Below are 27,343 nucleotides of genomic sequence, written 5' to 3' on the forward strand. Positions count from 1 at the left end.
GCGTTTCAAGTGCGCCCCCGCGGGCCGCGCTTACTCTTCTTCTTCTTCTTGGCCGGTCGCCCGCGCTTGTTCTTCTTGACGCGGGCCGAGCTGTCGAAGCGAACTGAGGAGCTATGGACGCTGGAGTCCTCCTGCTCCGACTGGTCTTCGTCAAGGTCGTCGCTCTGGTGGAGACACGCCAGGTTAAGCCCGACCGCCAGCGACACCCGCGCAAAAGCCGTGCCCGTACTCACGGAGCAGCTCTTCTTCCTCTTGGCGCACATTGGGGAAAGTTTGAGACGAACGGGTGCCATTTTTTTCGCTTTGGCTGCAGCCAAAGCCTTTTTCTTGTCAGAGACTCGAGAACTTTTACCGCGCTTCTTGTAACCTGGCCCTGCACAACCCAAACACTTAAAAAAAAAAAACCCGCTGATTTTCTCTCGACGTCAACCAGGACCCAATACTGACCTTTCCCTTCTTTCGTCTTGGCTTTCCGGATGGGTGGCGGTTGCGGGAGGGTAGGGGGTGGCGCGGGCGAGGCGGCCGCCGCGGAGACCTGCTCAGCGACGGCGATGGCGGCCGCGGCCGCAGCGGCCGCCACAGCGGCGGCGTTGCCTTTGAAGGGGTTGTTGAAACTAAATTCCCGCCACTTGGCCCCCAGGATGGTCATCATCTTGGACATGGGAATCTTGGGGTTCTTCTTGGCGATCATGGGCCTGGAAGAGGGAATCACAATTTGAATTGGCTAACTGGTGCGGAGGAATTAACTCATTCACTAATGTGCTGGTCAGACCTCTGGCAATGTTTTTCCCTCCCACGAGGGGGCAGCATTTGGCTTTTGTACAGCCGCCCCAATTTCAAGCTCAGATAACTCCGGAAAGGTATGACTTGGGAATTAACTCTTTTTTTTAATGAAACAAGCGAGTCTAAGGTTTCTTACGCTGCATTGAATGTTGATGTAGTCCTAAGACTTCAATATTCTGTGGGTCCTGCAATTTGAGTGAAAATGCCAAAAACCCTGGCACTGGAGTGGACACATTTTTACACATCGTCTGGCAGTGAATGAGTAAAGAAAGTCAGAGTTGTACCTCATATACTGACTGAAGGCCTTGTAGTTGGTGAGCTCCCTGTAGTCTTCCTCTGTGAAGGTATGATCAACATCCTCCAGACCCCATTCCTTTGCAAGCTGGGCTGAGGTCTTCTGCTCCACGGGCTGCTAAAGAGCAAGAACCACAATTACAAACCCAATCCAAATCAATTCCCAAACACGGATTGAACGCTTTGAAAAGAAAAGGTGATGTAACACAATTTGGGAACCTGTTCGGATTCCATAGTCTAAAAGTTAGCATCCATTTTTATTTTTGACATTACCCTTGTGGTTGCCTCTTGGCTGCTGTCTCGTTCCTCGTCATTTTTTTTGTTCCTCTTGGTTTTCTTCTCCTTCTTCTCTTTGTGCTTCTTTCTCTTTTTGTTCTCGCTAGAGCCATAGCCACCGGCGACGCTGTCCGAGAGATCACCGAAGTCTCTGTCCCGCGCCGAATCCCGCTCTACATCGCTGTCCTGAGCAGACGATAAAACCGTAAGGAGAGGCTCATAAGATCACGGAGCAGTCAGCGGATGCGGCGTCCGACGTACGATCTTTTTGCGCTTTTTCACCCTCACGGGTTTCCCCTCTTTATCTTGTTTAGTGTCCTTCTTCTTCTTTGGGCGTCCTTTCTTCCTACACGGGACCTCCCTGTCGGACGTGTCCGCCTCTTCTTCTAAGGGGGAAAAGACACTGGTGAGAAAGTAACAGACTATCATGGATCTACGCGAAATAAATAAGTCACCACAATTTCCAGCAGCGCCTGTATTTTGTTTTTCTACTTCTTCCTTTCCTCACGTTGCTGCTGTGAAATGTAAATTTCTCCACTGCGAGACTAATAAAGGCAAATCCAATCCAATCCAAACAGATTTTTGTAGCAACATCTTTAATGGTCAGCCATTTACTATCAAGCTTTTGGGGTGAGCCATGGGGTACACCCAAGACTGGTTTCTGGCCTATTGCGGGAGACATCTTTGGAGAATTTTAAGTTGCCAATGAACCTAATACTAAAAGAGGAAATTGATTGGGAGAGACACAACATGCTAAGGGTGTCTTCATTATTTCATAGAAATTGGTAAACCCAACTAATTCAGATCAGTCTTGCAATAATATCAACATACAATGTGTTCAATATTATTGCATGTCTTTCAATCTCGGTGGCGACATGACCCAAACTACAACCAATAGATTAGCCCAAATAAAGCCCGATACTGTAAAACGTTTAGCTAAAAACCAAGACAGCGGTATGGACAAATGTGAAACAGCGGCGAAAACGCAACTGCTTCGCCGAACACGGACAAAACAGAAAGAGGACCGGATAGTGTTTTTCCATGTTGTGGGTTTCTACACAGAGCTTGTTGATGGCAGCATTAAAAAATACAACTTCTTATGTCAACTAAAAACTCAATCTTTTTTTTTATGATTGTGAACAAAAAGAAATTTCACACAAACAGGAGGAAAACATCTGCTCCACTCAGGAGACCAGTGGCAATAATTCGAACCCTGAACCACCTTACATGCTAACCATAAGTTCACAGTGACGAGAAGGTTTCTTCAGCCGTCATCTGTACTTTTTGAAGGTGTCTGACGTTTCGCCTCCTATCCAAGAGGCTTCGTCAGCGAACTAAAGTCTGACTGGTTGTCATAAGTTCACAGTGCTACCAGGAAACACATTTGAATACATCCCAGTATGAACAACAGTTAGGTCTGACTCGGTACTGTTATTATTTCACTGATTTACACTGATTTTTATACCGATTTTTGGGTGACCTCTGGACAAAATGCTTGATAAGAAAAGTATTCTTCAAGGAGGCAAAATGATAGCCTATAACAAAGAATTTTAAATCTTCTACAAGGGGACAGTAGTAACGTAGTGACGCGAAATATGATAAATAAATTAATACATAACATAAACTCGAGTCTGACAACTAGCGTCTGGTTGTGTCTACCTCCACCTCTTCCAGCGCCCCGGATAACCGATTGAGAACGGCGCGTCGAGGAGCGGCCGCTGGGGTCACTCGAGCTCGGGGATAGGTAGGCCCCGCCGGTGGAGCACCGCGACCCATCAGGGGGTATCGAACTCGGGCCGTGGAGGTCGCGAGGAGGTTAAGGATCTCGCTTTGAGAGCTCATTCATCACCCTGGCACGGCGACTGTTTCGAGTTTGGCCCAGTCGAATGAATTTTTGTTGTTTATAAACATTAAAAAGGCGCGACTTTGTACACATTTCATTTGGGCCGCTGGAAACTTCTCGAACTCGTCAGAATGGGACAAATGTGGAAAATAAGAGTGAAATAAACACGTTAGAGAATCACCGGTGAAATGGCGACAACTCCGTCATGGGAGATATTTGTGTGGATTTCACCCGAATGCGTTTGAACGCATCACGAAATATGTCCTGGAATGCTGTCATTCCTGTGACACGCGTGTCGCGGAGTAGGGGTGGGGGTGAGGAAGATGACACTTTGGCCGTGGACACAAAACTTCCCAAGCTGCCCGAGCGGTTTGAGTGCGCATCACGGTGCTGAGAACGTATTTCCTCCACCCCATCTGGAGACGATTTGCAATGCAGCTGCCAGGACCGGGCGTCCAAACGTCGTTTTCAAAGTGTTGTTTTTCATCCGGGACGCCTTCACATACCTAGGGCGGCTGCAGTTTGCCGAAGCGCCGCGGGCGAGTTGATGTCGCTTCTCGCGTCTAAAAAATCTCCACCGTCGCCGTCGTCTTCTTCCTCAAAATCTCCTCCCTCGGAATGAAGCACCGTGCCCTCGTCTTCCTCACATGCCCGCGGAGGATAGGACATGATAGTCCTCTCATCGGGATCCCGTCCGTGTGGGCAAAACAAACAGGAAAAAAAACAAAAAAATGTATCGTGCTGTTTATTAAATATTCAAATCGGGGGGGAAAGTGAGGGGGGGCATTTTACACTAGGCAGAGAGCAACAAAGATGGCCGCCCTCTTATATTTATTTTTTAACAACCCCCCACCACATCCCCCCAATAAGAAAAAAATCCCCTTACATAAAAAATGGCTGACTATATTATTTCACCCCCCCTCCCTTCACCCGCGCGCCCCCTCCCCTCTTCGAAATGCTCTACATTGTTACAAGAAAAGGGGGCTGTGCATACGACTCATATTGATATTACTTGTTTGTTCCCCCCAGCCTTCTCATACTCAGGCTGTCCGTGCACCCCTCTTATCCTCAGACGTGTGGTGTCACTTTCTGCATTGCAGAGCAAATTTATCAAACATGGCCCCCACCATTGGATTGAAAAAAAAAAATATATATATGTGTGAGTGTGAGTGCGCTCGAGCTGGAAACAAGAAAGAAAAAAGTGGGGGGGGGGGGGGGATCCTGGCAAACAAAAATAAAATCTGCCGCAGCCATGCTCAGATTTACGGAGCCCCTAAGGGGACATCGAAGAAAAAAAAAAAAAACTTTGCGAGATCTCGCAAAACTTTGCGTTCCCTCGCAAAACTTTGCGTTCCCTCGCAATACTTTTGCGAGATCTCGCAATCTTTTTTTTAAAAATACGCGTACATGTACTTCCGGTTCATCGTCAGTGTAACCGAAAACAACAAACATGGAGCCTTTTCACCCTTTCGTTCCTTTAATCCAGTTTTACTTTAAAATTGGCTTGAAATACAAAGATATAAAATCCGTTCTTGAGATTAAACACGGCTTACTAATAAGTGAAAGACATTTGAAGCGAGTGGTGAACAAAAGTGGACTATTTCGCCGAAAAACGTTCGATGACTTGGGCGTCTTGGTTGACTTTATTCACAACCAGTTGCAGAATTCCGGACAACTACACGGTTACAGGTGGATGTACAGTAAGTGCAGAGAACATGGGCTTCTTGTCAGGGAAGAGGATGTTCGTCTGGTCCTGAAAGAGTTGGATCCGAGAGGAGTGTCTTTAATGCAAGCAAGACGTCTGAGACGACGAAACTACTTCTCGAAAGGGCCGAATTTTATTTGGCATATGGATTCATGACAAACTGAAACCGTTTGGAATTTGCATCAATGGGGCTATTGATGGCTTTTCAAGGAAAATAATGTGGCTCAATGCCTACACAACAAGTAGTGACCCGAAGTTAATTGGAGGTTACTACATTGAAGTTGTGCACCGTTTGGGAGGTTGTCCTCGAATCGTTCGAGCTGATTTGGGGACTGAAAATGGTCATGTTAAAGGCTTCCAGCGTTTCCTGGTGCCCATACCGCCAGGCAGCACCCTTGACAGTTACTTGGATGGAGCCAGCACCGCCAATCAAAGAATTGAATATTGGTGGGGGTTTCTTCGCAGCCAATGCATGGAATTCTGGTTATCACTCTTCAAAGACCTCAGAGACAATGGCTTCTTTGATGGTGGATTTCTGGACAAAAGCATCCTGCAATTTTGTTGCATGGGACTTATTCAGGTGAGTTCATATATTCTGTAGCTCCATTTATGAAATATGTATTTTTGTATTTGAGAGGGTGTTGATGGGACACAAAAGAAGGTAAATAATCGGATAGTGGAAAGAAGATAGTGGTCTGTGTGTGTGGGGACATAGGGTGAAGGTGAAATGATCAAGGAAAAGATGAAGGAAAAGTGGGGATGGGCAGAGTAGTAAACATGAGTGACGAGTTTAAGGTAGAAAGGAGGGAGCAGGGAGAGAAAAGCAGTCTAATTCTATAATTTCTTGCTCATAAGAGCTGCTATGACTGTGCAACTCTTCCTAAATCTGTCTGTATATCACACCAAATCCAGCAGGCATTTAAACAACTTCTTCCCTCAAGCAATTAACTCTCTAAAAAGTAACCCCAATAGAACTGTATAGTGCCTCCATTTTTTGATGAGACTAGTGCAGCTACAGGAGACAATTTCCTTGTGTGTACTACATACTTGGCAAAAAAAGATGATTCTGATTCTGATATTATTCTCAACAGGATGAGTTGGATGATACTGCCCGTGTTTGGAACAGCCATCTCATCAGGCCCTCAAAGAACATAAATGTCCCCAGTGGTCGGCCCAACGTGATGTATTCTTTACCTGAACTTTATGGCACAAGGGACTTCCTCTCCACAGTTGACAATGAACAAGTTCAACTATGCAAAAGCCAGTGTGTCTTCCGTTTAACTATGCCTTGTGATCCGGATGTATTTGTATTGTGTGCTTCCTTAATGGCCCAGTCTGGTCTGATGCCACCAAAAGAGCCGTATCAGGCTGTGAACTTGTACTTGCACCTCAGAGAGGCCCTTACTGCAATTCTAAATTAGAAGCATGATGTTTTCAGGGGTCAGAGACATTAACCTTTGGTGAAAGCATTTTTGTTTCCGTATACCAGTCATACTGGAATTATATTACATTAAAATTTAAACATGAATTACTCAAAGCAATAACCATATATTTTTTGGTGTGTGTTTGGGTGAAACCATTTTATGGCTCCTCAACTGGTTCGAAGTAACATTTAATGAAGGCTGAATCCGACGACCATTGCCATTTCTTCAACCCTTTGTTCATCATTTCTTTTATCACTTCACTTTAAATGGATTATTGGGATACATTTGAGGACGAATAATATATAGCAATCACAATTTAAATAATTTTTTGTCTGCTGTTTTTGTTACTGTATAAGGAAAGCATATTTGATCAATATGAAATGTTCATTTGTCAAATCATTCTGGGTGTCAATAAATATACTGTCTTGGTTGCTGATTTTAACCACAAATACTTAACCAATGTGGATCTGAATAGTATTCCTGCACCCCAGTACACAATCACTTGCCTGTAAATGATAACATAATTGTCACTCTTCAATTTCGTCAGCAGGTGGTGTCTTGTGTTTAAAAAAAAAACATGAATTATTTGGAACAAATTTTATTAACATTGACAAATTGGTATGAACAGCAATCACAAACATATAAATGGAATACAATATCAAGTACAAAAATAATTGCTTTTGTTTGAACAGTGCAAATATTTGCAACATTACATGACATATCAACTTCAAACCTTTAGGTCAAACTGAAAGTGGCACCATATCCGAAACCATTAGGAGAATAAGTGATATGGAAAATTGAATGAATGAATAATAACCATGAAATCAATTGTAGACACAAAAGGAAAATACAACTGTAGACTGCCCTACGCAAGGTTGACCATGACATATGTTTTACATCTCAAAGTACAAATAATGAAATGCTCCTAAACTGATGTGTGTGCATGTGTGTGTAGACATAAGAGAGTCAATCAATCAATTGCGCACTTTCTCCCACCATGTTGGTGACAGATGAATGAGCTTCACTGCATTCATCCAAATGAGATGTTGGAGTATTTTCTTTTGTGCCAATGTAAAATCTTAACAGTTTCAATTTGTTTTTTTTTCATAGAGTCTGCCAATTGTTTCATCTAAAGCAATGTGGTTTCTTTTGAAATCACAGACCTCAAAAGTAAAGTCTTCAACAGGTCCTTTGGTTGAGCTTCCACCTGGGAAAAATAGCCCTTTTCCCAGCTCCAAAATTTGAGCGACAGTTGCTGTTTTTTTCCAGGATGGCATACCTTGTTCCTCCACCTTTGCTTGTCCTCACTTGATGGTAATCGTTGCCATAAATCTTCCTTTGAGTCTTTTCTGCAGAAACATTGTTATGTCTTGCCATCCCATCAACATGGTTTTGGAGTACTCCCGAAGTCTCAGCCATTACACCTTTTTTCCTTGATCTTATTTTGCCTCTTAATTTTTGTAGGAGCAGTTCATTATCACCACTGGACATTTTCTGATGACAAAAGCAAAGGACAGCTATTCGATCACCATAAGAAGTGATATATTTGCCCATTTGCTCTTCGGTCATCATAGCAATTACTGCCATGTCAACCTGCAAAGATAAATTGTGAGAATAAATACTTGACATGTTTATTTAATTATCAATAACTTTTAATACATTTAACATATTCACATGAGTGATGGGACACTACAGTCATCATTATTTGTATTCAGTATTACACGAGAATAGTATATTAGGTAGCGGCAGCCCAATTACTAACTGTAATATCGATTTTAAATTGTGTTAATAACCTCATTATTAAAATAGAATTAACAGTACAGGTAGAGTAGATAGAAATGTTAGCTTCACTTTCACTTTATTGACCTACTACCAATACTACTTCGAAAAAAAATGTCCATGTTTCTCTTGTTTTGCTTATTACATCAGACTTTGTAGCTGTATGCCCACCTTGTCGCTTTTCATACGTGCAATGTCCACGTGAGGGACGTTTCTTGACTGCAAGAAGTGTTCCAAGTCTTCCTCCATGATGCGCCGAGTTGTTGCCTTCTCTCAATAAGCAGCGCGCGCGACCGTCTACCTGAGCCAAGCTGACCCGGAAGTACAGGAACGCACATTTTTTTAAAAAAGATTGCGAGATCTCGCAATCTTTGCGAGAGAATGCAAAGTATTGCGAGGGAACGCAAAGTATTGCGAGGGAACGCAAAGTTTTGCGAGGGAACGCAAACTTTTGCGAGGGAACGCAAACTTTTGCGAGGGAACGCAAAGTTTTGCGAGGGAACGCAAAGTTTTGCGAGATCTCGCAAAGTTTTTTTTTTTTTTTCTTCGATGTCCCCTTAGGGGCTCCGTACAGATTTACACCAGATTACATTGCTTAAAAAATAACTGCTTGTGGTGAGGATGGAAGTATGTCAGATGAAATGACAATTGATTAAGTGCTAAAGTGCTGGATTACGTGCTGCTGCAATTGATTGAGAAGAAAACAGCCCGGTGTGAGGAACTGTGTGGAAAGAAAGAAAAGAGGGATGCAAATCTATCATGCTGGGGGGAAAAACAAAATGTTATGATTAAATTGGATCAAAAAGGAAGGAAGCAAGAGAACAGTGGAGGATGTTTCAAAGAGGAAGACAGAAGGATGGATGGATGGATGGATGGAGTCAGAGGGTGATGGTGTAATGAAGTAATGGGGGGTGAAATAATGAAAGAAGAAAGGAGAGCTGTGAGGGATGAGATGAAGGATGGATAGTTTCAGGGACCTCTCAGTGACTGACTTGCAATCCAGTTCAGAGTGTTGTTCACCTTTCACCCAAAGTCAGCTGGAATAGACAAGAATTCCCCCCCACGCCACGCACACACAGAATAAGTAATGTCGAACATGAATGGATTAAGGCAGGGGTGGGGACCCTATGGCTCGCGAGTCATATATGGCTAGGTGAACATCAACAGCCACCTTAGGTGAGTATCATCCAATCAAAATTGCGTTTTCCGCCAACTGCCGCCCAAAAAAAAAAATGAACAGCAAAAAAAGCGAGAATATGTACAGTATTTAGTATATATATATATATATATAGCTCGCCGATAAAACTAAATATTTTACATATTCGTGCTTTTTTTGCTGTTCATTTTCTGTTTCGGCAGCAGTTGGCGGAAAACGCAATTTTGATTGGATGATACTCACCTAAGGTGGCCGTTGATGTTCAAAGAACAATTTTGATTGGATGATACTGACATAGGTGGCCTTTGAAGTCGAAACAGGCAAGCACCTCCTTTTAAATAAGCCTGATGAGTAAAAAAAGGACCAGTACACTTCAGGTTGAATGGACCAAAGGATTCGCCTTTGTGGAGAGAAAAGGTTCTGCCGTGATTCTAATTTGCAATGAAACAATACCATGAATAAAACAGTTGAATAGCAGTGGCACTTTGACAAGCCCCATGCTAATTTTAGCATCAATATACTTATGTGAGAGACAGCAGAAAGCAAGTGTGCAGGCTAGGTAGCAGTAACTGTGCATATGTATCCAGCAAGTTGACTTTCATTGCGATGCGTCTGTGTAAACTCTCAGTCGTACAGGAGTGGTCCATCGATAAGAAGGTTTCTTCAGCCGTCATCTGTACAAAAGTGAAGGTTTCGGACGTTTCGCCTCCTATAGGGATATATAAATGGGGCCGATACGACCAGTCAGACTTTAGTTCGCTGACGAAGCCTCTTGGATAGGAGGCGAAACGTCCGAAACCTTCACTTTTGTACAGATGACGGCTGAAGAAACCTTCTCATCGTTTCATTGCGATGGTTTGGCTGGATTTTTTTAACCAATCCTGAGGAACGGAAAACTATTCATATTAATGATGAGTATTACCACAAAGTTATTTTAAATAATACATTCTGACATTTTGTTGGAATCACGTGCGCGTTTGCATGCGTGTGTGTGTGTGTGTGTGCGCCTCTCACTGAAAAACATTTCTAAATATTTGACTTCTATGGCTCTCTTAGTCAAAAAGGTTCCCGACCCCTGGGTTAAGGCAAGGAATGGGTAGGAGAAGAACCATGGAAAGAAATAACAGTCAACATTATCCAAAGGACGGAAGAATGAATAGAAAGAATGGAGAAGGTACAATTGCAACAAGGATATATGAAAGTGGGCGTTGAAAGAAAGATGGGAAGAATGAGTGTAAGAGGGAAGGATAAAGTAAGGAGTGGAATCGTGAAAGATGGTTTTAAAGAAAGCAGGTAAAAAGGATAACACGCGTGCTTCGGAAAGGCAGATTCATTCTCCAGTCGCTTTGCAGTACTTATTACGACCACGAAAGGGCAGTGTTGACCAAATATTGCGTAGAAAATGTCTCTGTAACAAATACTTCCGGCGACAAACCACAGAAGAAGAATGCGCAAATGGCAACAATCGAGGAAAACGGTCCGTCGACTCATGTATGCTTATTTTGCCTTTTTACTCCTCTTAACGGTCATTCTTTTTAAGTTTATAATTTTGCGTTCAAACCCATCTGTTTCCCTAAAAATGACACTTAAGCGTCCAGCAATTTTCTCGCTCACGTATTTGCGGCCAGGTTATTCAAATGAAGACAAATGAACATTTTAGCATTAGGGTTCGTATGTCGTCATTGTCATTTTTAAGAGCCAATTGTCAAGGTGGTTTCATAAAACAGAAGCAACTAAACATGAGTACTTGTCACCAAGTGGATTTGAGCTCATCAGAAAATCATGTGGGTGGACACCTGAGTGATTCTCATGTTTTCAACCAAGTGTCACCTAAAAGTAACTAAATAAATCAACTCTTGGCGTGCCGCCATAATGACCCTTGTAAACATTTGTAACATTTTAGAAACAAACGCATGTTCAAGCAAAATAAAACGTAAATTGTACTTTACCGCTGGAACGAGATGTGTCATCATTCCAGGCTCGGGAGAAACTCCAGCGTCTCTTGAACAAGAACATGAGGATCCGGATGACTGACGGCCGGACCTTGGTGGGCCTTTTCCTCTGCACGGACCGGGACTGTAACATAATCCTCGGGTCGGCTCAGGAGTTCCTCAAATCCAAAGGTGACCACGGAGCCACACTTAAAGCAAGGTTGCCTGGCAGCTGATTGATTTTTTTTCATACTTTTCCTTCTCTTCAGACACTTTGTCCCAGGGGGAACCCCGAGTACTGGGCTTGGCCATGATCCCGGGTCACCATGTTGTGTCCATTGAGGCTGAGACTGACATTCTTGATGACAATCAAGCTTTCGGCCTGAACCACTAGGAAATGAAAGCACTATGAAGAACGGACTCGTGCTTTTGAATTCAACAGAATACATGATGTTTTTTCGGTGGAGTCTCAAAGCTCAGAAGAAAACGCAGGATTTGAGAAGATGGAACTTTATTGTTGCAGTCAAAAACTGCAGTTATCCGGATAGAAGGAAGAGAGTCATGGGGGAAATTAAAAAATATTTTATACTGCACTTCAATTGGTTGGCAACCATTCCAGGGCCAGTCCACCTGGAATCGGCACCAACTTGCTTTTTACATACGACAGTCATCAGTAACATTTTTGTTTTGAGGATCATTTTCATACAGTTGAACCCCTGCATGAGATCGGCAACAGAAAATGCAAAAAAACAAACTCAATAAATAACTTATGTTCGCTTTCATAAATTACATTGTAAATAATGTGTTCTTTAAGAAATAAGTACAGCGCTACCGTAACTTGGACGTTTTCCAAGTAAATCGGACCCGGCATTCCCACCTCTCGCTGTACTTTGAAGAGTCAGTCATATTCCTAAGACACTTTGAGCTTGGCATTGGTTGGCAATCACGCGGCCTTTGATGGTAAAAAGAGTGCTTTTCAAAATAAAAGTGCACATTTTGAAATGACTTGTCATTCGGTTCTCCGTTTGATGATGTCAGTCTTTTGAGCAAATTTGTTACAAAACAAAAACGCTAGAGTGAACTTTGCCGTTTTTAAGTCTGTCAGCCATTTTTGTTTGAACCAAAAAGTCCTCACCGTGGCAACCCACGGACTCGTCTTTTACTGGAACTTGAAGTGGAAGCTGCCTCCTGACTCGAAGGGGTCAAAGGGAAAAGGCCAAGTGTGGCTGTTGTGTTTGCCGCCCTGCTGCTGTTGGTTCTCCGGATCCAGTGGATCCTCGCCTGCGTCAAACTTTTGCCTCATTTCTAAAAACGTGAGGAGGCAAGGGGGAATATTTAAGTTGCTGATCCAAACAAGTCTGGACCGGCTTCTTATCCGACAAGCGTTCAATTAAATATTCAGTACCGCACTCTGCCGTGAATTATTGACAATGCGAATTCACACGTCCCCATAAAGTGATGCGACAAAATGGTGGCGCAGCACTGAAAAATGGTACTTAGCTTCTACTGATTTATTACTCGTGACCTGGAACAACCCAGAGAATAATTGAGAATGCAAACAAATCGCTCCCACTCGAGATTCGTACTTGTACGGCCACCGTCCGATGAACTTATACTGATGCAGAATGCAACCCAAATTTAAAGGAACTCAACCCAAAATGAACCAACTCAAATTAACTTCAAGTCAACTATGATGAGCTCAAATGATCTTCTCTTACTCATGTCAAACTGAATTGAACCACGAAACTGAATGTACCTGAATGTCTCACCTACGCTGCATCGTTTTGACCAGTCGGCCAATATTAGTGCACAAGTCGAAATAATTTGTAAAAACAAATGGATGTGACCTCGTATGAGGTTTCCTGACCTGGGTCGGTGAGGACCTCTTTGGCCGACGCAATATCGATGAACTTCTTCTCCGCCTCTTTCTTCTCGACCTCCGATTGGAAGTTGTCAGGGTGCCACTGCTGCGCCAGTTTCCTGTACGCCTTGATGATCTCCTGCTTGTTGGCTGACCTGAAAAAAAAAAAAAATAAGTGCCCAGCAAGTCAACCGGAGGCCAAAGAGCAACACAACATTATAAATGCAGCTATAAATCTGATATCGTTGACTGATTCAATTATTCCTTGTGCTTGTAAAAAAAAAAAGATTAAATTATTCCCTGTGCCTGTAAATAATTAACTACATAAATAAAGACAGAAATAATGAACAAATGAATAGTTGAATAAATACACAACCCAAATAAATAATTACATTATTCCTTGTGCTTGTAAAAAATGAAAAGATGAAATTATCCTGTGCCTGGAAATAAATAACTAAAAATAAATGAATGAACAAATACATAACCCTAATAAATAAATGATTAAATTATCTCCCGTGCCTGTAAATAAATAACTACAAAAACACAGAAATAAACAACAAATAAATGAATGAACAAATAAACACATAATCCAAATAAATTATTACATTATTCCTTGTGCTTGTAAAAAAGGAAAAGATTAAATTTGCCCCTGTGCCTGAAAATAAATGCATACAAATGAACGAGCAAATAAATGAATGATCAAACAAATAAATACATAATCCCCAAAAAATAAATAAATGATTACATTATCCCTTGTGCCTGTAAATAAATACAAAAAAAGATAAATAAATGAATGCACAAAAAATAAATTATGACATTATTCCTTGTGCTTGTAAAAAAAGGAAACGATTAAATTGGCCCCTGTGCTGGTAAATAAATAAAAATGAATGAGCAAATAAAGACATAAATAAATGAATGATCGAACAAATAAATACATAACCCAAACAAATAAATAACGAAATAAATGATTAAATTGTCCCCTGTGCCTGCAAATAAATAAATGAATAAATAAATAAATAAACGCACAAATACATCAATAAATAAATGATTATATTATTCCTTGGGCTTGTAAAAAAATAATAAATAATAAAATTACAATTGCAATGTTGAGGACAGAAACATAAAATAAAATGAGATACAAACAATACAAACGGTTATGTGACGCATTACCGTCTCACTCCAAGGATCTTGTAGTAGTCTCTTTTGCGGGAGAGTTTGAGCAACTTCCGAGCTCGCTCCAGGCCTTCTCGGATGTCGTTGCTGTCACCGTCAAACTCCTGCGCCTCCTGGTAGTCCTCCACAGCTGCGGGTATGTGGAAGAGGAAGAAAAAAAAAACACAATCCAAGTCCAAGACAGCCCCGATGCGTCAGTGTCAGCCGTAGGCGGCTGCCCCCGACCTTTCTCGTAGTCCTGATTGAGGATGAAGGCCTCGGCGCGGTCGCGCAGGATTTTGGCATTTCGGGGGTCTCTCTGGTGCGCCTCGGAGCACACGTCGATGGCCTCTGTGGCTGATTTGTCCTAGAAAATGGCCAGAAGCATATTTATGACACTCCGCGATCGGTCAAACGTGAAAAGGTTTCGTTTCATACTGTCGAGCCGCCACACCGCTGCTAATAATAACAACAACATTAACAATAATAATAATAATACATTTCATTTCTAAGCGCCTTGTAAAACTCTCAAGGACACTTTACAGTCACTGGATTTTCAACGTATTCGATAAAACGGTGGGACAAGTAATTGTTAAATTGATCACGAAATGTATTGATTTGATCATGGACTAATTATTTCAAAACGTCTAACTTAAAATGAAGGCTCTCGGACAGTAAATATTTTCAGATTTTTCTTGTCCATAACAGCAGAACATTTTTGGCCATTTCATAACTAGCTCACCCAAAATCAATGTGAAATAGAATCATAGGAATGCAAATTAAATACGACTACTAATAAAATAAAAAAAAAATGTTCATTCCATTCACGGCACAGTTCCTGCTGGTCAAGATCCGCAGGCGAGCTTTGACCATACCAAATATTGACATTTATTATCTGCCGCGCTCAAATATTATCTTAGTCACAAATTTCATAAAAAATAAGTGGATTTTTTTTTCTCAAAGTGGACTTCCCCATACGTTCTATGCGGGAGCACTCGCAAAAAAATGCAGGGTCGTCAAAGACCCTCCCTGTAGTGAATCATATCTAATGTCCGGCACGGGGGCCAAATGCGCCCCGTGGTCAATTTTGAACCGGCCCGCAGCCTCTGTGATAAAAATCAATCACGCCTGGCCTGCATGTAGATTGAATCCATTGCGCAGTCGCGCTGTTTGTTGCTTGTGTGTGCTAAGTGCTGCCATTTAGAGGCTCAATTAGGAACAGCAAATTAGAAAATGAATGAGACTTCCAATTTTCTAAAATGGCGACAATCAACAGGATGGATGAAAATTGGATGATTTCTTCACTGAAATACAGAATGGCTCGCTGAAATTCATTTAAAGGACAACCGACACCATTTTTTTGTTTCCTAACTGACATCAGAAAAACGTTTTATAGCATCTAAAATACCCAAAACACGCAGGCTGATATTTTTAGTCAAATGGAAAAACACCAATAAAAATGACTTAAAGTCTCCCAAAACTACTTCAAAATGATCTGAGAAAGTTTCAGTTTCCGTAGGTCCCGCCCCCTTGTTCGTGACGTCACACCAAGGCGTCTTGCCTTGCTCGAGAATCAAAACAATGGCTTCAGATTCGGAGAAGATGCTTTCTTGTGACTCATCCAGTTATGAATATGATTCAATTAGTTCTGAAGAGGAAATGTTGGCAATCGATTAAAGAAGTTCTTCCGGGTCATTTTGAGGCGTCAGGACGGGTGTAGCACCCAGAACATGCAGAAGATGGCGCCCAAGCTCCGTTGGAAAAGGGCTGATTTGTCTGCTGGGAATTTGTGTCAGCGAATATCAAATAGTTGTCTTGGTGCAACACACAAGGTGTTTTCCTTCTAATTTCGCCATCAACACGAAGTTTTCAGACCAAACAAAGTACCCAAAATGCATTGTGTGTCGCTTTCTCGGTCAGGGGCGTTCCTATAGTGACGTCACGTGAGGAATCGTCACCAACTCAAAAACAAGACTTCCTGAATATTCAGCGCAAGTCTTAAAACCTAAAATACAGCTATATGAGGTGGAATCCTTGTAAAATACACCCAGTAGAAGTCATTTGAAATGATTTTATAAATTATGGACACAACTTGTCTGATGCGTCGGTTGTCCTTTAAATTAATTGCTGTTATATGAGAACGCCCGCCAAGGCCCCCCCCCCCCCCCACTACATTTTTAACACACCAAATCTGGCCTCCTTTTTGGACACCCCTGCTGTAGTGCAAGACGCCGTCTCACCTTGAGGAGACAGAAGCAGATTCGTTCTTTGGCGAGGTTGGTGTAGTGTGTCACGTGTGGCTCAGCCTTCATCACGGCCTCGTATTTCTCAATGGCATCCCGGTACCTAAGGGTGAGCGCAGGATCCGAATGAAGCAAGGCCTCGGATGGGGGTGTCGGAGAAGCACCCAGTCTTTTATACCCCCACCTTTCCGCCTGGATGAGCACCTCGGCCGAGTCCAACTGCTTGCTGAGCTTCTTTACTTGCTTGTAATGGCCCAGGCAATCCTTGTCGTCCTGGTCCAGCTTTAGACACTCTCGGACTTGGCTGCGGATAAATTTTAAAATGAGCACGTGTGAGGTGGATGGGATACGAAGATCGGTGTGGGTGTAAGGCAGGCGTGGGCAAAATACGGCCCGCGGGCCACATATGGCCGGTTAGGCTTTTTAATCCGGCCTGCCGAAATTGTCCAAATTATAGGAAAAACAGTGTCTGAAACTCATGACAAAAAGTTAGCGGACACCAGGGCAGACAACTCTGGAAAAGTTGCCTGCCCCAGTTTTCACAACTTGAAACACAAGACGACTAATCGCAAAAAAAACATTGTTAAAGTACAAAGGATATCAATTATTTTTCTTTTTTTTTATTAAGGATGTACCTACCAAAAATGCTGCGTTGCTTAATTTATGGTAAATATCCCTTGCTGAAGATTTTGCTCCATTGCACTGGCTTCTACAAGCCATGAGAACTCCTCTTTCAACGATGCTAAGCGCCTTTCATAACTCTCAAGTACACTTTACAGTCACGGTATAATGTACGTTTACGTTTTGTAGCATCACAGATTTTGTTAGCTTCTTTTGCATCTTTCTTCTGGGGCTGAGGTTCTGTGCATCTACTTTGGAAAATGATAGGCAAATGCACGACCTTATAATGCTCTGGAAAGTCCGAAGCAGGCTTCTGATTGGCTGCCGTGCCGAATATGCAAATTTCAACTGCAGGTAGCCTATGCCTGTGTGCTTGGCAACGATACACGTGTATTTCGTTGTGTAATAATATGTTTTGAATGTTGAAAGTGATTAAATTTTTTCAATAAATGTTGCTGTCTTTAACTTTGCACCTTCGATTGAAACTTATTAAAAAGAGACGCAATCTTGATAAATCACAGTGCGTATGTTATTTTAATCTATTTACATTTCCTCCTCCCAGTATCTGCGAAATAGTATGTAAATGCCATCTCTTGCATATTCCTTGAGACAAATGTATTCACTGATAAGGGCTGTTTTTCACATTTGAAAGACAGTTAATAAATTGGGTTGTAGTGTTCTTACTGTGCTATGAGGTTTGCACACACTACATTTAATGCTTTAGTATATCCGGCCCAAACACAAACACAGTGTAAGGGCTCACTTGAGAGATTCTTGGTGCTCCCCCAGTTTGTAATGCAGCATGCTAAGCTTGAGGAAAGCAGCGCGGTTGTCGCTACGTAGCCGTGTGGCAGGCGCCAGGTCCTGGATGGCCTTCTGCGGTTCTCCGGTGCGGAGGTAGCAGTCTGCGCGGAGCTCCCGCATCTCAGGATCCCAGGGCGAGATCTAGCGAGAAGATTGAAATTTATCTAAACAAATCAACGGTCAAACTTGTTTTTGCAGTACCTCAATGACTCGCTCCAACGCCATAATGGCACCGCCGTAGTTGCCATGGTGGTATGCGGCCCGTGCGTCCTCTTGCAGCTCCTCCAGGTCTTCAGCTTTCGCCAATTGCTCAAGAGCGTCGGCGTGATCCGAAGATGGATGCAGCTGTGGAGCAACAAAAGCAACAAAGGTACAAAAGCTGCCTCGATTGAAGCCAATAGAAGAACCTGGTGCTGTACTCACCACAGCTTCAAAGTCATCGTGGGCCTCCTGCGCATTGCCTTGTTTCAGGAGGATGTTCCCCCTCTGCATCCGGGCCTAGAAAGGCACAAAAAGACAATCGTGAAGGAATTCGTGCGACATGAGGTGAGCGGACTTCATTATTTCTCACGGCAAGGAAGTCGGGCTTGAGTTGGATGGCCTTGGTCAGGTCGGGGAGGGCAGATCGAGACTTGCCCATGGCCAAGAACACGGCGGCTCGTTTGTAGTACGTCAGGTAGTTTTTCGAATCCGCCTCTGGACACATCAAGACAAGCCAACTTCAACTCTCACGTTTGAAACATATATATATATATATATATATATATATATATATATATATATATATATATATATATATATATATATATATATATATATATATATGTTTTAGAATACTCTTGCTTTGGACTTCAATGAGTGATTATGTTGATCTTACCCACAGCAGAGTGGTAATGGGACAAGGCTTCGGCCAGCTGACCAGCTGCCAAAAGTTTACGGCCCATTTCCAAGTGATGCTCAATCTCTCCCCGAGTTGCCCCAAAGACGCCTGGAAGCCAACAAGGTCGACTTTAAAAATCGGGACAAAACAAAACAATCGAACTAGTTTACAGAGCGACCTGCGCCCCCTTACCGTCCAACTGCAGGTCCAAGATGACAGAGAGAAGAGACAAGGAACACAAGACCCCGCTGAGTCCAGTCAGACGTCCCCAATCCATACTGGCGATGGTTTAGTAACAAAACTCGAAGTGGATTTTTTTAAGACGTCATTCTGCGGTTGAAACTACGTCTCCTCATATGAGAAAACAAGCCGAGAACAGTACATTTACGGTCCGTCTATGTTTAAATTCCGTACTGAAAACACCACGAGGGTTCCATAGGCCCCCCCAAGAAACAGCCTATTTTACGCAATTGTGGATAAAAATTAAAACGAAAAAATGCATCCAGTTCGTAATAATGTTTCACTCTCACAAATAATTCATATAACTCATAAATCCCAGGAAAAAAATATTTCATTTCGCTCATCATGTGACATTTTGTCGACCCTCGCACTCCACGCAACCGCAAATGATTGGTCCAGGCGCCGGATTATCCGCATCCGGTTCGGGACGCGGCTTCTTCTCATTGGACGTTGGGGTAAAGCTAAAAAAATATATACAAGAAAAAAGCTTCTCTCTTCCAGAAAGTAAACTGAACAGAGAAATGTCAAATGCGATCAAAATGTTCAACGTGACAAAGAAAAAAACCCTTGGACGTTGTTGACTGTGCGTGTGCATATGTGTGTGTGAGGCAAAGACATGATTGGGGTTATTTCACTGATTGATGTCACCTGCGAAACGAGCTAATCATGTGATACCCGGAAATTGTAAAGCCTTTTTAAGAGCATGCGCAGAATAAAATGTTTGCCGTGTTCCCAGACCAATGATTGACACGGCCGTGCATCATTACAGTTAGACCTCAATTTACGAACTTAATTGGTTCCCAGACAGAGTGTGTAAGGCGAAAAGTGTGTATCTCAAAAATAAATTTCCCATAAAAAAAAACCATTAAAATGGGAATAATCTGTTCCCAGGCTTCCATAAAATATACTTTTCAACTAAATAAGCCTTAAAACTACACACAACATACCTTATTCTATGTATAATAAATGTGCTAATGTATTGTAATGAAAGAAATACACTGCATTGTATCATAAAGTCACTTTATTTACATTTGTGATGGTCATTTATGGCTTGATGCAATGGTGTTGGAGGTCGAAGGTCAAAGGGAATTGCTGTTTGGAAAGAGAGGCGCATTACATGAGGACTGTAATTAAAAAAATAAACTGTGCTGTAAAATAAAGTTTTATTTGCCTTTTTGTTGGTCGTTGATGGCTTATGGAAGGAGAGTCACCTTCCATAAGGACTGTTGGTAACTTAACCTCTGGTGCTGTTCGGTCGTGTGCTTCCGCCGAAGATCACTCCGCCAGCCGTGGTGGGTGTGTATTATGGAAATAGTGCTTATTATAAGGTTTAATTTTCATAAATTTGACATTTGTAAGACGAAAAGTTTGTAAGATAAGGTGTTTGTAAGTTGAGGTCTCACTGTATTTTCTTGTATTTGCAATCACAACGAAAAGCAGTGGGGCCTTGGCTTCCGAACTTAATTGATTCCCAGACAGTGTGTAAGGCGAAAAGTGTGTATCCCAAAAAATAATTCTTCATAAGAAACCATTAAAATGAGAATAATCCGTTCCCAGGTCTCCATAAAATATAATTTTCAACTAAACAAGCCTTAAAACTACACACAATATATGTTATTCTATGTATAATAAATGTGCTATTGTAATGAAAGAAATACACTGCACTGTATAATAAAGTCACTTTATTGACATGTGTGATGGTCGTTGATGGCTCTTAATTGACACCTGTTGCTTTCTGACTCGTAAGGTCTTACGAAACTGAGGTCTCACATTATCATTTATCATGTTGATGATTCTCATAGCCACAGTCAGAGCAAATCAAATCCTGTGTGTTGAGGACCTCATTATGGTCTGCAACAAGCTCCTCGATGTCAACCTGCATCCACTTTGAGTCCCATGTTCTGTCCAATGGAAACAATGTCGTCCAAAACAACAGTCATGAGGATCAAATCCTTCAAAGTCCCTCTCAAGGATGCATGCGGGCCACAAATTCTTCCATGCTGAATTTGGCCTTATCAACCTGTGAAGCTGAGTAGATGGCACTGGCGGCCACAACTCAAGAAAGTATGTACCTTTTCCAATTATTAAAAGGGATAGACAGCAGTAACCGTCATGTACCAGTAAAACTATATGAGGACAATCAGGGGGCAATAGCTTTGTCCAAAAACCCAGCGTGTAGGGAGAGAAGCAAACACGTAGATATTAATACGCAAACACGTAGATATTAATACGATATTAAGTATCATTTTGTACGGTCAGCGCACACTGGGGGGAAAATATCTGTGAAATATTGTCAGACAGAAAACATGGTTGCAAATGTTTTTACTAAGGCGGTGACAAAAGTGAAACTTGAAAGATTGAAGAGATTTGTATGGAGAAATGTGAATATTTTGAAGATTGCAGTGTTGCAAATATGTAGGATGTTTTTATTTTTACAACAATGTATTTCTTGTGGGCGGCCCGGTAGTGCACCACTCCTGCCATGTCTATGGCTAAAATTAACACATTCTATCAGCTTGCTATTCCAACTCCAACAACCCCAATAGGTTGCCAATAGGTTCGACAAAGCATGCTTGGTTTACGATATAGTAAATTGCAGTGACGGACCTTCAAGGCCTGCAAAGCCATCTCTGCTGGCCTAGAAATATCTGAATCACGGACTGATGTTAATTATATTCCGTAAATGGATTCTTATTAGATAATTCCAAATTGTCTTTCAGCTTCCTTTCATTACTTTTCACCTGTTGCACCGCATCCGGATATGTGTTTTCGTATTTAAGCATTTTAACCAAACACATTTCAGCTAGGGCGGCCCGGTAGTCGAGTGGTTAGCACACCAGCTTCACAGTGCAGAGGTCGCCGGTTCGCGTCCCGGTCCGGCCTCCCTGTGTGGAGTTTGCATGTTCTCCCCGGGTCTGTGTGGGTTTTCTCCGGGTCCTACGGTTTCCTCCCACACTTCAAAAACATGCATGGCAGGCAGATTGAAGACTCCAAATTGTCCCTAGGTGTGAGTGTGAGAGTGACTGTTGTTTGTCTTTATGTGCCCTGCGAAACGAGCTAATCATGTGATACCCGGAAGTTGTAAAGCCTTTTTAAGAGCAAGAGAATAAATGTGTGTCGAGTTCCCAGACCAATGATTTACACGGATGTGCATCATTATTCTTTTGAGTATTTGCAATCGCTACGAAAAACTACGATCTTGGTTACTGTGTAAAACGCCCGGACTGCTGCCAGAATGTCGAGCGCAACAGGGTAAAGGTTAAAAAAAATATACAAGAAAAAAGCTTTTGTCTTCCAGAAAGTAAACTCAACAGAGAAATGTCAAATGCGATTAAAATGTTCAACGTGACAAAAAACCCCTTGGACGTGTTCATTTATCGATGATATATTTGGATTTGCTTTTGGATGACTCAAATGATAAAATGACTCAAAATCCAAACCCACAGTGAAAAACATTTATTGCGCATAATTGTAGCAAATAAAAAAATGTACAAAAAAATCGAGTCAAATCAACAGAAATCCATTGCATAGTAACGTTTGACATAAATAACTTTGCAGAAAATTGAGTACAAAATGTGACAAAACAATGCATATATTCGACTAGAAAACACAATCATGAATATAAACACAACATTCCATTCAAACGTAGGCATTGCGTCCATATGTGCTGGCAGCCACACTTCTGGTCCGGGCCGGGCCAGAATAAACTGTACCTCTGCTTTGATGAGTCACGGGGCTATGGAATCGAAAAAATAAATACATTAAAGACACCCGGTTGAAATCAAATTAGTTTCTGGGATGGCATCACTTACTATTTTTCTCGCGAGCCCATCTTGCAGGAGCACGTCAGGCACGCCCCCCCGGCGATGGCGAGAACGGCTGAGCACCACCCGATGTAAAGCCCTTCGCCAATTTCGTACCTGCGACGGCAGAAAATAAAGTCAGGGTGCTCAATAACGTTGTCACCCCATCCTTACCTTGTACCGGGGAAAAAGGGGTCAAAGAATTCCTGGGTGATGTTGAAGGCGTACCAGGACACTGCCACCATTGTGCACAAACCTATTAAAAATTAAATAAATAACAATATATTAAAAATCCATGAAGATATTCAATGTACATGATTATTGACGAAACCTAAGATGGAAAAAGTCCCAACCTGACATGGAATGTGTACAAAAATAACACCTGTTTTGGGGGGCTATTTGTTCCAAACTGTCCCAGAATTCTTACTGATATGACACGAAGAGCATTAATTTCAATTAATCATGAAAACTTACAGTTGTACCTCAAATTTCATGTTTCTCAACTGATTCAAAATGTTCGCCTGTAAAAATATTCCAGAGAATTTATGTTAACTCATTCACTGCCATTCACAAATTCATATGGGAATTGAAAATATGAGTGTCATTCCTAAATGTGTTCGGCTTTTGTTTTTTCTTGTTTGGGTGCCGATAAAGCGCTGGCCATGGTCTTTGGCAAGGTTTTTTTTTCTCTTCCACAATGGGGCAGCCTTTCCCTTTTTTTCCATGTTAGTGCTTTGTTCCAGCTTCAGCTGTTATAGGGTTATATAAACCAATATGTTTGTATTGCATTGTATTTCATACAGCCGCCCTCATTTCAAGCTCATATAACTCCAGACCCATATAACTTAGGAGTTAACTCTTTTTTTCTGATGAAAGAGAGTGTTTAAGGTTTCTTACCCGGCATTGAATGTTTATGTAGTTCTAAAACTCAATATTCTGTGGGTCCTGGAATTCGAGTGACGATGACAAAAACCCTGGCACTTCAGTGGACACATTTTTGCATGTCTGGCAGTGAATGAGTTAATGGCATATTTGAAGAAATGTCACCTCAGATTCAACAATTTAATAAAAGCCCATTCCCCATTAAAAAAAAAGAATACAATTAATGAAACATGCTAAAGCACCGGTGTCAAAGTCAAGGCCCGCGGGCCAAATCCGGCCCGCCACATCATTTTTTTTCGGCCCGCGAAAGCAAATCAAACTTGTTAAATTCCATGATGATTGCTAAAATCTGAGCCAAAATGTCATATTTTTGGATGTCAACCACAATAAAAGTCATTATTCTTGACTTCAGATTTGAAAACGAATTATTCGTTAATTTGCTGTGTGCTCTATATGTAATATTTGAAGGGATTTAAACATTCTAATGGCTTCCCCAAATTCATAACGGCCCTCGAGAGGAAACCATAACGACAATGTGGCCCGCGGCAAAAAAATTACTTTGACATCCCTGTGCCAAAGGATGGAATGCAGCCACTCGAGCAAAAATTCTAAACACAATTGAAATGTGTTTAGAGAAGTTGACTAGTGTACCTTATCGAATATCAGTGCAGCTTTTTAGTATTTCAGTGAGTATGACAATGACCTCACTGTGCACAAATTTAATTTTTTCCCCCCCCAAATTAATCATTAAGGAGGCAGCGGGTGCTCAAACAGGTCCAAAGTTTGACAGGAGGAATTGATTTTTATAAGTTGTAAAGCGCCTCTTTTATTATCCTTCGGGCGCTTTATAGCAGCTGTGTCCGACTGATGCTCCCCCCCCCACACCCGCACACCTTCGAACCAGTCACGGATCATTGCGTCCAATTTCACCAATTGGCCCGCAAATAAACAAATTAGAAATAAATACCTATTTTAAAAAAAAAGACTAATTGTCTATGGATGCCAGCGAAGAATTAGTTCCATCTAAAGGAAGCTCATCAACTCACTTTAACTGGGTTCGTTGATGGCAGCAGGAGTTTATGGCAATGGTTTCCAAAATGTCAATTACGGCAGTCTTGCAAACAGATGCATATATTTGGTAGCAAAGTTCAGAAATGAAACAACAAGTCATGAATATAGGTACAGTACCAGTACTCTACATGTATTTACTCGAGTACTGAGAGCGCTAGCACTTTTAATACCCAACATGTAATTCAACACAAGTTAAGATAATTGCAAACGACACATAACTTGTGAAATTGTCAAATTATCAAAGAGTTGCGATAACTACTGGCACGGATGACTCAATGTCAGATTCTTTGTCCCAAGTATCGATGGCTGGGATGGGCGGCCTTCGCTAGTACTCCATACACCCTCATTCCCGCCCAAAATATTTTTGCTATGTCAATATATACGAGATATATACGAGAGGTCCAGCAACACTGAGGAAATATGATCTTATTAAGTGTCCTTGAGAGTTTTGAAAGACACTTGTAAATGAAATGTACAGCTAGCAAACTATTAGCTAGCTAGCTAGCTGATTTTCTATCGATTTGAGTTATTCTGTGTTGAGTCTGCCGCTGCTCACCCACAGTAAAACTTATCCTGTGACTGTGAAGTGACCTTGAGAGTTTTGAATGACGCTTATAAATGAAACGTATTATTATTATTATTACAATTATATTAGCTATATTACGTAAAAGCTCGGCCAAAACAAACATGCGGATCAAACCTCAAAAGATGGCGGACACTGATTTGCTGTGGCGACCCCTTGAAGGGAAAAGCCCATAAAAAAGAAGATATTTAGCTATCTTTTAGCTAGCTAGGTAGCTAGTTAGCTTTCAATCTATTTGAGTTATTTCCGGGCTGAGTGACCGCTGCCGCTGCTCACCCACAGAAAAAAATGTATCCTGTGACTGTAAAGTGACCTTGTTTTGAAAGGCTGGCTACCTAGCTAGCTATCTATTTGCAATTTAAGTACTTAGCTGGCTACCTAGCTAGCTATCTATTTGCTATATAGTTATATATCTAGCTCACTATCTACAGTTTTAGCTATCTAGCTGGCTAGCTAGCTATCTACTAGCTATATAGCTAGCTAGTTTTCTTACGGGTTGAGTGAACGCTAGCGCGTGTGGCTGCCGCTGCTCACCCTGAGAAAAACTTTATCCTGTGACTGTAAAGTGACCTTGAGAATTTTTAAAGGCGCTTAGAAATCAAATGTATTATTATTATCATTATTATGAAGTTAGTGAACTCCCTCTAGTGGCTAAAAACAAAAGTGCGTACGAACTTCCCATGGCATCATGACAATCGAACGCAGGTGATTTTGAGATAGTAGTTGGTGCGCGTTTGGAAAGGCACCTCCCCCCACCTTGAAGGAGGAAAAGCACGCCGGCGGCGCCCGCGATGCGACCCTTGAGCACGTAGTTGTCGCCCGCCGCCTTGGAGCACTGCACGCCCACCAACGCCGCCACCAGGCCGAAGGCACCCATCACCACTGATGTAATCATGAGGGCGCGGGATGCCTGGATGTAACCTGGGGGGGGGGAGGGGGGTGACATCATTTTTTGCAAAATAAAAAGAATCATTTGATGAATATTGGACTGACCATTCAAAGCGAGCAGCGAGGGGAATTCCCGGCAGTTGTGGACGCCGGTGGAGTCAGTGGCGCAGGACATCCAGAGGTTCTCGTAGATGGTGGACGTGGTGATGACGTTGCCGTCCACCGTGGATGTCTTCCAGTAGCGGTTAGGGAGCGCCACCCCGACCATCACCCAGCCCAGAAATCCCAAAAACAACGCCACCACCTCCACAATGGGATCCATGATTGAACGCCTCTGGCCCCGCCCTCAAACCCCAAAAGTGACGAGCAGCGAGCGACGTCCCGACGTGGACCAATCCGAGCATCGGCTGCGATGGCTCGGAGGAGAAATATGAACGCTCGCCGGAGACGTGGATTTATATCAGCTGCTCTCTCTCCACCCACGCCCCACACGTGCACACACGCAAATCCGCGAGCACTTAACACCCTGAAACGAAGCAGGTGGTTATCAGTTTACACAGAGTCCAATGGTCACACGAACGAGAACATAAACGATGCCCCCCCCCCCCCCACACACACTTTTTTGGGGGAAGAGGACTGGGGTCAGATGGGAAATATCCTGTGACTGTAAAGTGTCCTTGAGAGTTTTGATAGGCGCTTAGAAATCAGATGTATTATTATTACAATAATGAGAAAAAAACAACAAATCATCCGCCTAGTAAAATTGTGAGAAAAAAAATTATAAGTATCATGTCAATGATTTATTTATTGTGTCTCGCTGATTTGTACTTTATGGGAAACAATTCCATTGATTTAAATATAAAAAATGGACCGCTAGTTTTTAAACGATGACTTCATTAAAAAAAACATACCTATATGGAATGTAATCTCCATCTCTCCCCCCTTCTCCCCATTCCTCTCTCTCTCGCCCCCTTTCCCCCTCTGTATATCTCACCCACCCTCTCCCTTTCTCCTTCTCCTTGCTCCCCTTTCCCCTACTCTCCCATCTGTCTCTCCATTTCTCCCTCTGTCTCCCTCCCCCCTTCTTCCTCCTCTCTTTTCATCTCTCCTTTTTTCCTCTTTTT

The 27,343-nt window shown here is 42.2% G+C and overlaps 4 protein-coding genes across 23 annotated transcripts in view; 1 reads left to right on the plus strand and 3 right to left on the minus strand.

The window, feature by feature from the left end:
- chd3 (chromodomain helicase DNA binding protein 3) overlaps positions 1–3,975 on the minus strand; it is a 54,602-nt gene extending 50,627 nt beyond the window's left edge. For 13 of the 19 annotated variants that reach the window (XR_016114282.1, XR_016114283.1, XR_016114280.1 and 10 more), the window contains exons 1-6: positions 3,703–3,975; positions 1,615–1,739; positions 1,351–1,539; positions 1,068–1,195; positions 448–695; positions 35–373 (exon numbers count right to left, since the gene is read on the minus strand). Coding sequence is in view for 13 of the 19 variants with exons in the window: in XM_088990738.1 (XP_088846864.1) it covers positions 35–373; positions 448–695; positions 1,068–1,195; positions 1,351–1,539; positions 1,615–1,739; positions 3,703–3,865 (1,192 nt within the window). In the remaining 6 variants the exon portion in view is untranslated. The remainder of the gene's footprint in view (positions 1–34; positions 374–447; positions 696–1,067; positions 1,196–1,350; positions 1,540–1,614; positions 1,740–3,702) is intronic. The other 6 variants (XM_088990737.1, XM_088990728.1, XM_088990729.1 and 3 more) reach the window with 5 other exon arrangements.
- Positions 3,976–10,709: 6,734 nt separating this feature from the next.
- On the plus strand, positions 10,710–12,196 carry naa38 (N-alpha-acetyltransferase 38, NatC auxiliary subunit). The gene is made up of 3 exons (XM_088990743.1): positions 10,710–10,751; positions 11,239–11,383; positions 11,461–12,196. Exons 1-3 carry the CDS (start codon positions 10,716–10,718, stop codon positions 11,583–11,585), a joined length of 306 nt encoding a protein of 101 aa, XP_088846869.1. The 5' UTR covers positions 10,710–10,715; the 3' UTR covers positions 11,586–12,196.
- dnajc3b (DnaJ heat shock protein family (Hsp40) member C3b) lies at positions 11,758–19,329 on the minus strand. 2 transcript variants are annotated; one of them, XM_088990740.1, is made up of 12 exons: positions 18,945–19,321; positions 18,750–18,860; positions 18,444–18,568; positions 18,296–18,370; positions 18,074–18,217; positions 17,832–18,013; positions 16,632–16,751; positions 16,445–16,550; positions 14,451–14,571; positions 14,223–14,355; positions 13,059–13,207; positions 11,758–12,496 (listed from the first exon to the last, which is right to left on the minus strand). In XM_088990740.1, exons 1-12 carry the CDS (start codon positions 19,027–19,029, stop codon positions 12,351–12,353), a joined length of 1,497 nt encoding a protein of 498 aa, XP_088846866.1. In that variant the 5' UTR covers positions 19,030–19,321; the 3' UTR covers positions 11,758–12,350. The 2 variants fall into 2 exon arrangements, with proteins under 2 accessions (XP_088846866.1, XP_088846865.1); XM_088990739.1 differs by having other exon boundaries at positions 18,074–18,370; positions 18,945–19,329.
- Positions 19,330–22,433: 3,104 nt separating this feature from the next.
- cldn15a (claudin 15a) lies at positions 22,434–26,653 on the minus strand. Its single transcript, XM_088990744.1, has 5 exons — positions 26,325–26,653; positions 26,088–26,252; positions 22,970–23,051; positions 22,805–22,912; positions 22,434–22,728 (listed from the first exon to the last, which is right to left on the minus strand). The coding sequence occupies exons 1-5, from the start codon at positions 26,539–26,541 to the stop codon at positions 22,632–22,634; spliced, it is 669 nt and encodes a 222-aa protein (XP_088846870.1). The 5' UTR covers positions 26,542–26,653; the 3' UTR covers positions 22,434–22,631.
- Positions 26,654–27,343: the final 690 nt, after the last annotated feature.

Source organism: Hippocampus bargibanti, linkage group LG02 (assembly GCF_051943395.1).
Source record: "Hippocampus bargibanti isolate YZ-2025 linkage group LG02, ASM5194339v1, whole genome shotgun sequence".
Lineage (NCBI taxonomy): Eukaryota > Metazoa > Chordata > Actinopteri > Syngnathiformes > Syngnathidae > Hippocampus > Hippocampus bargibanti.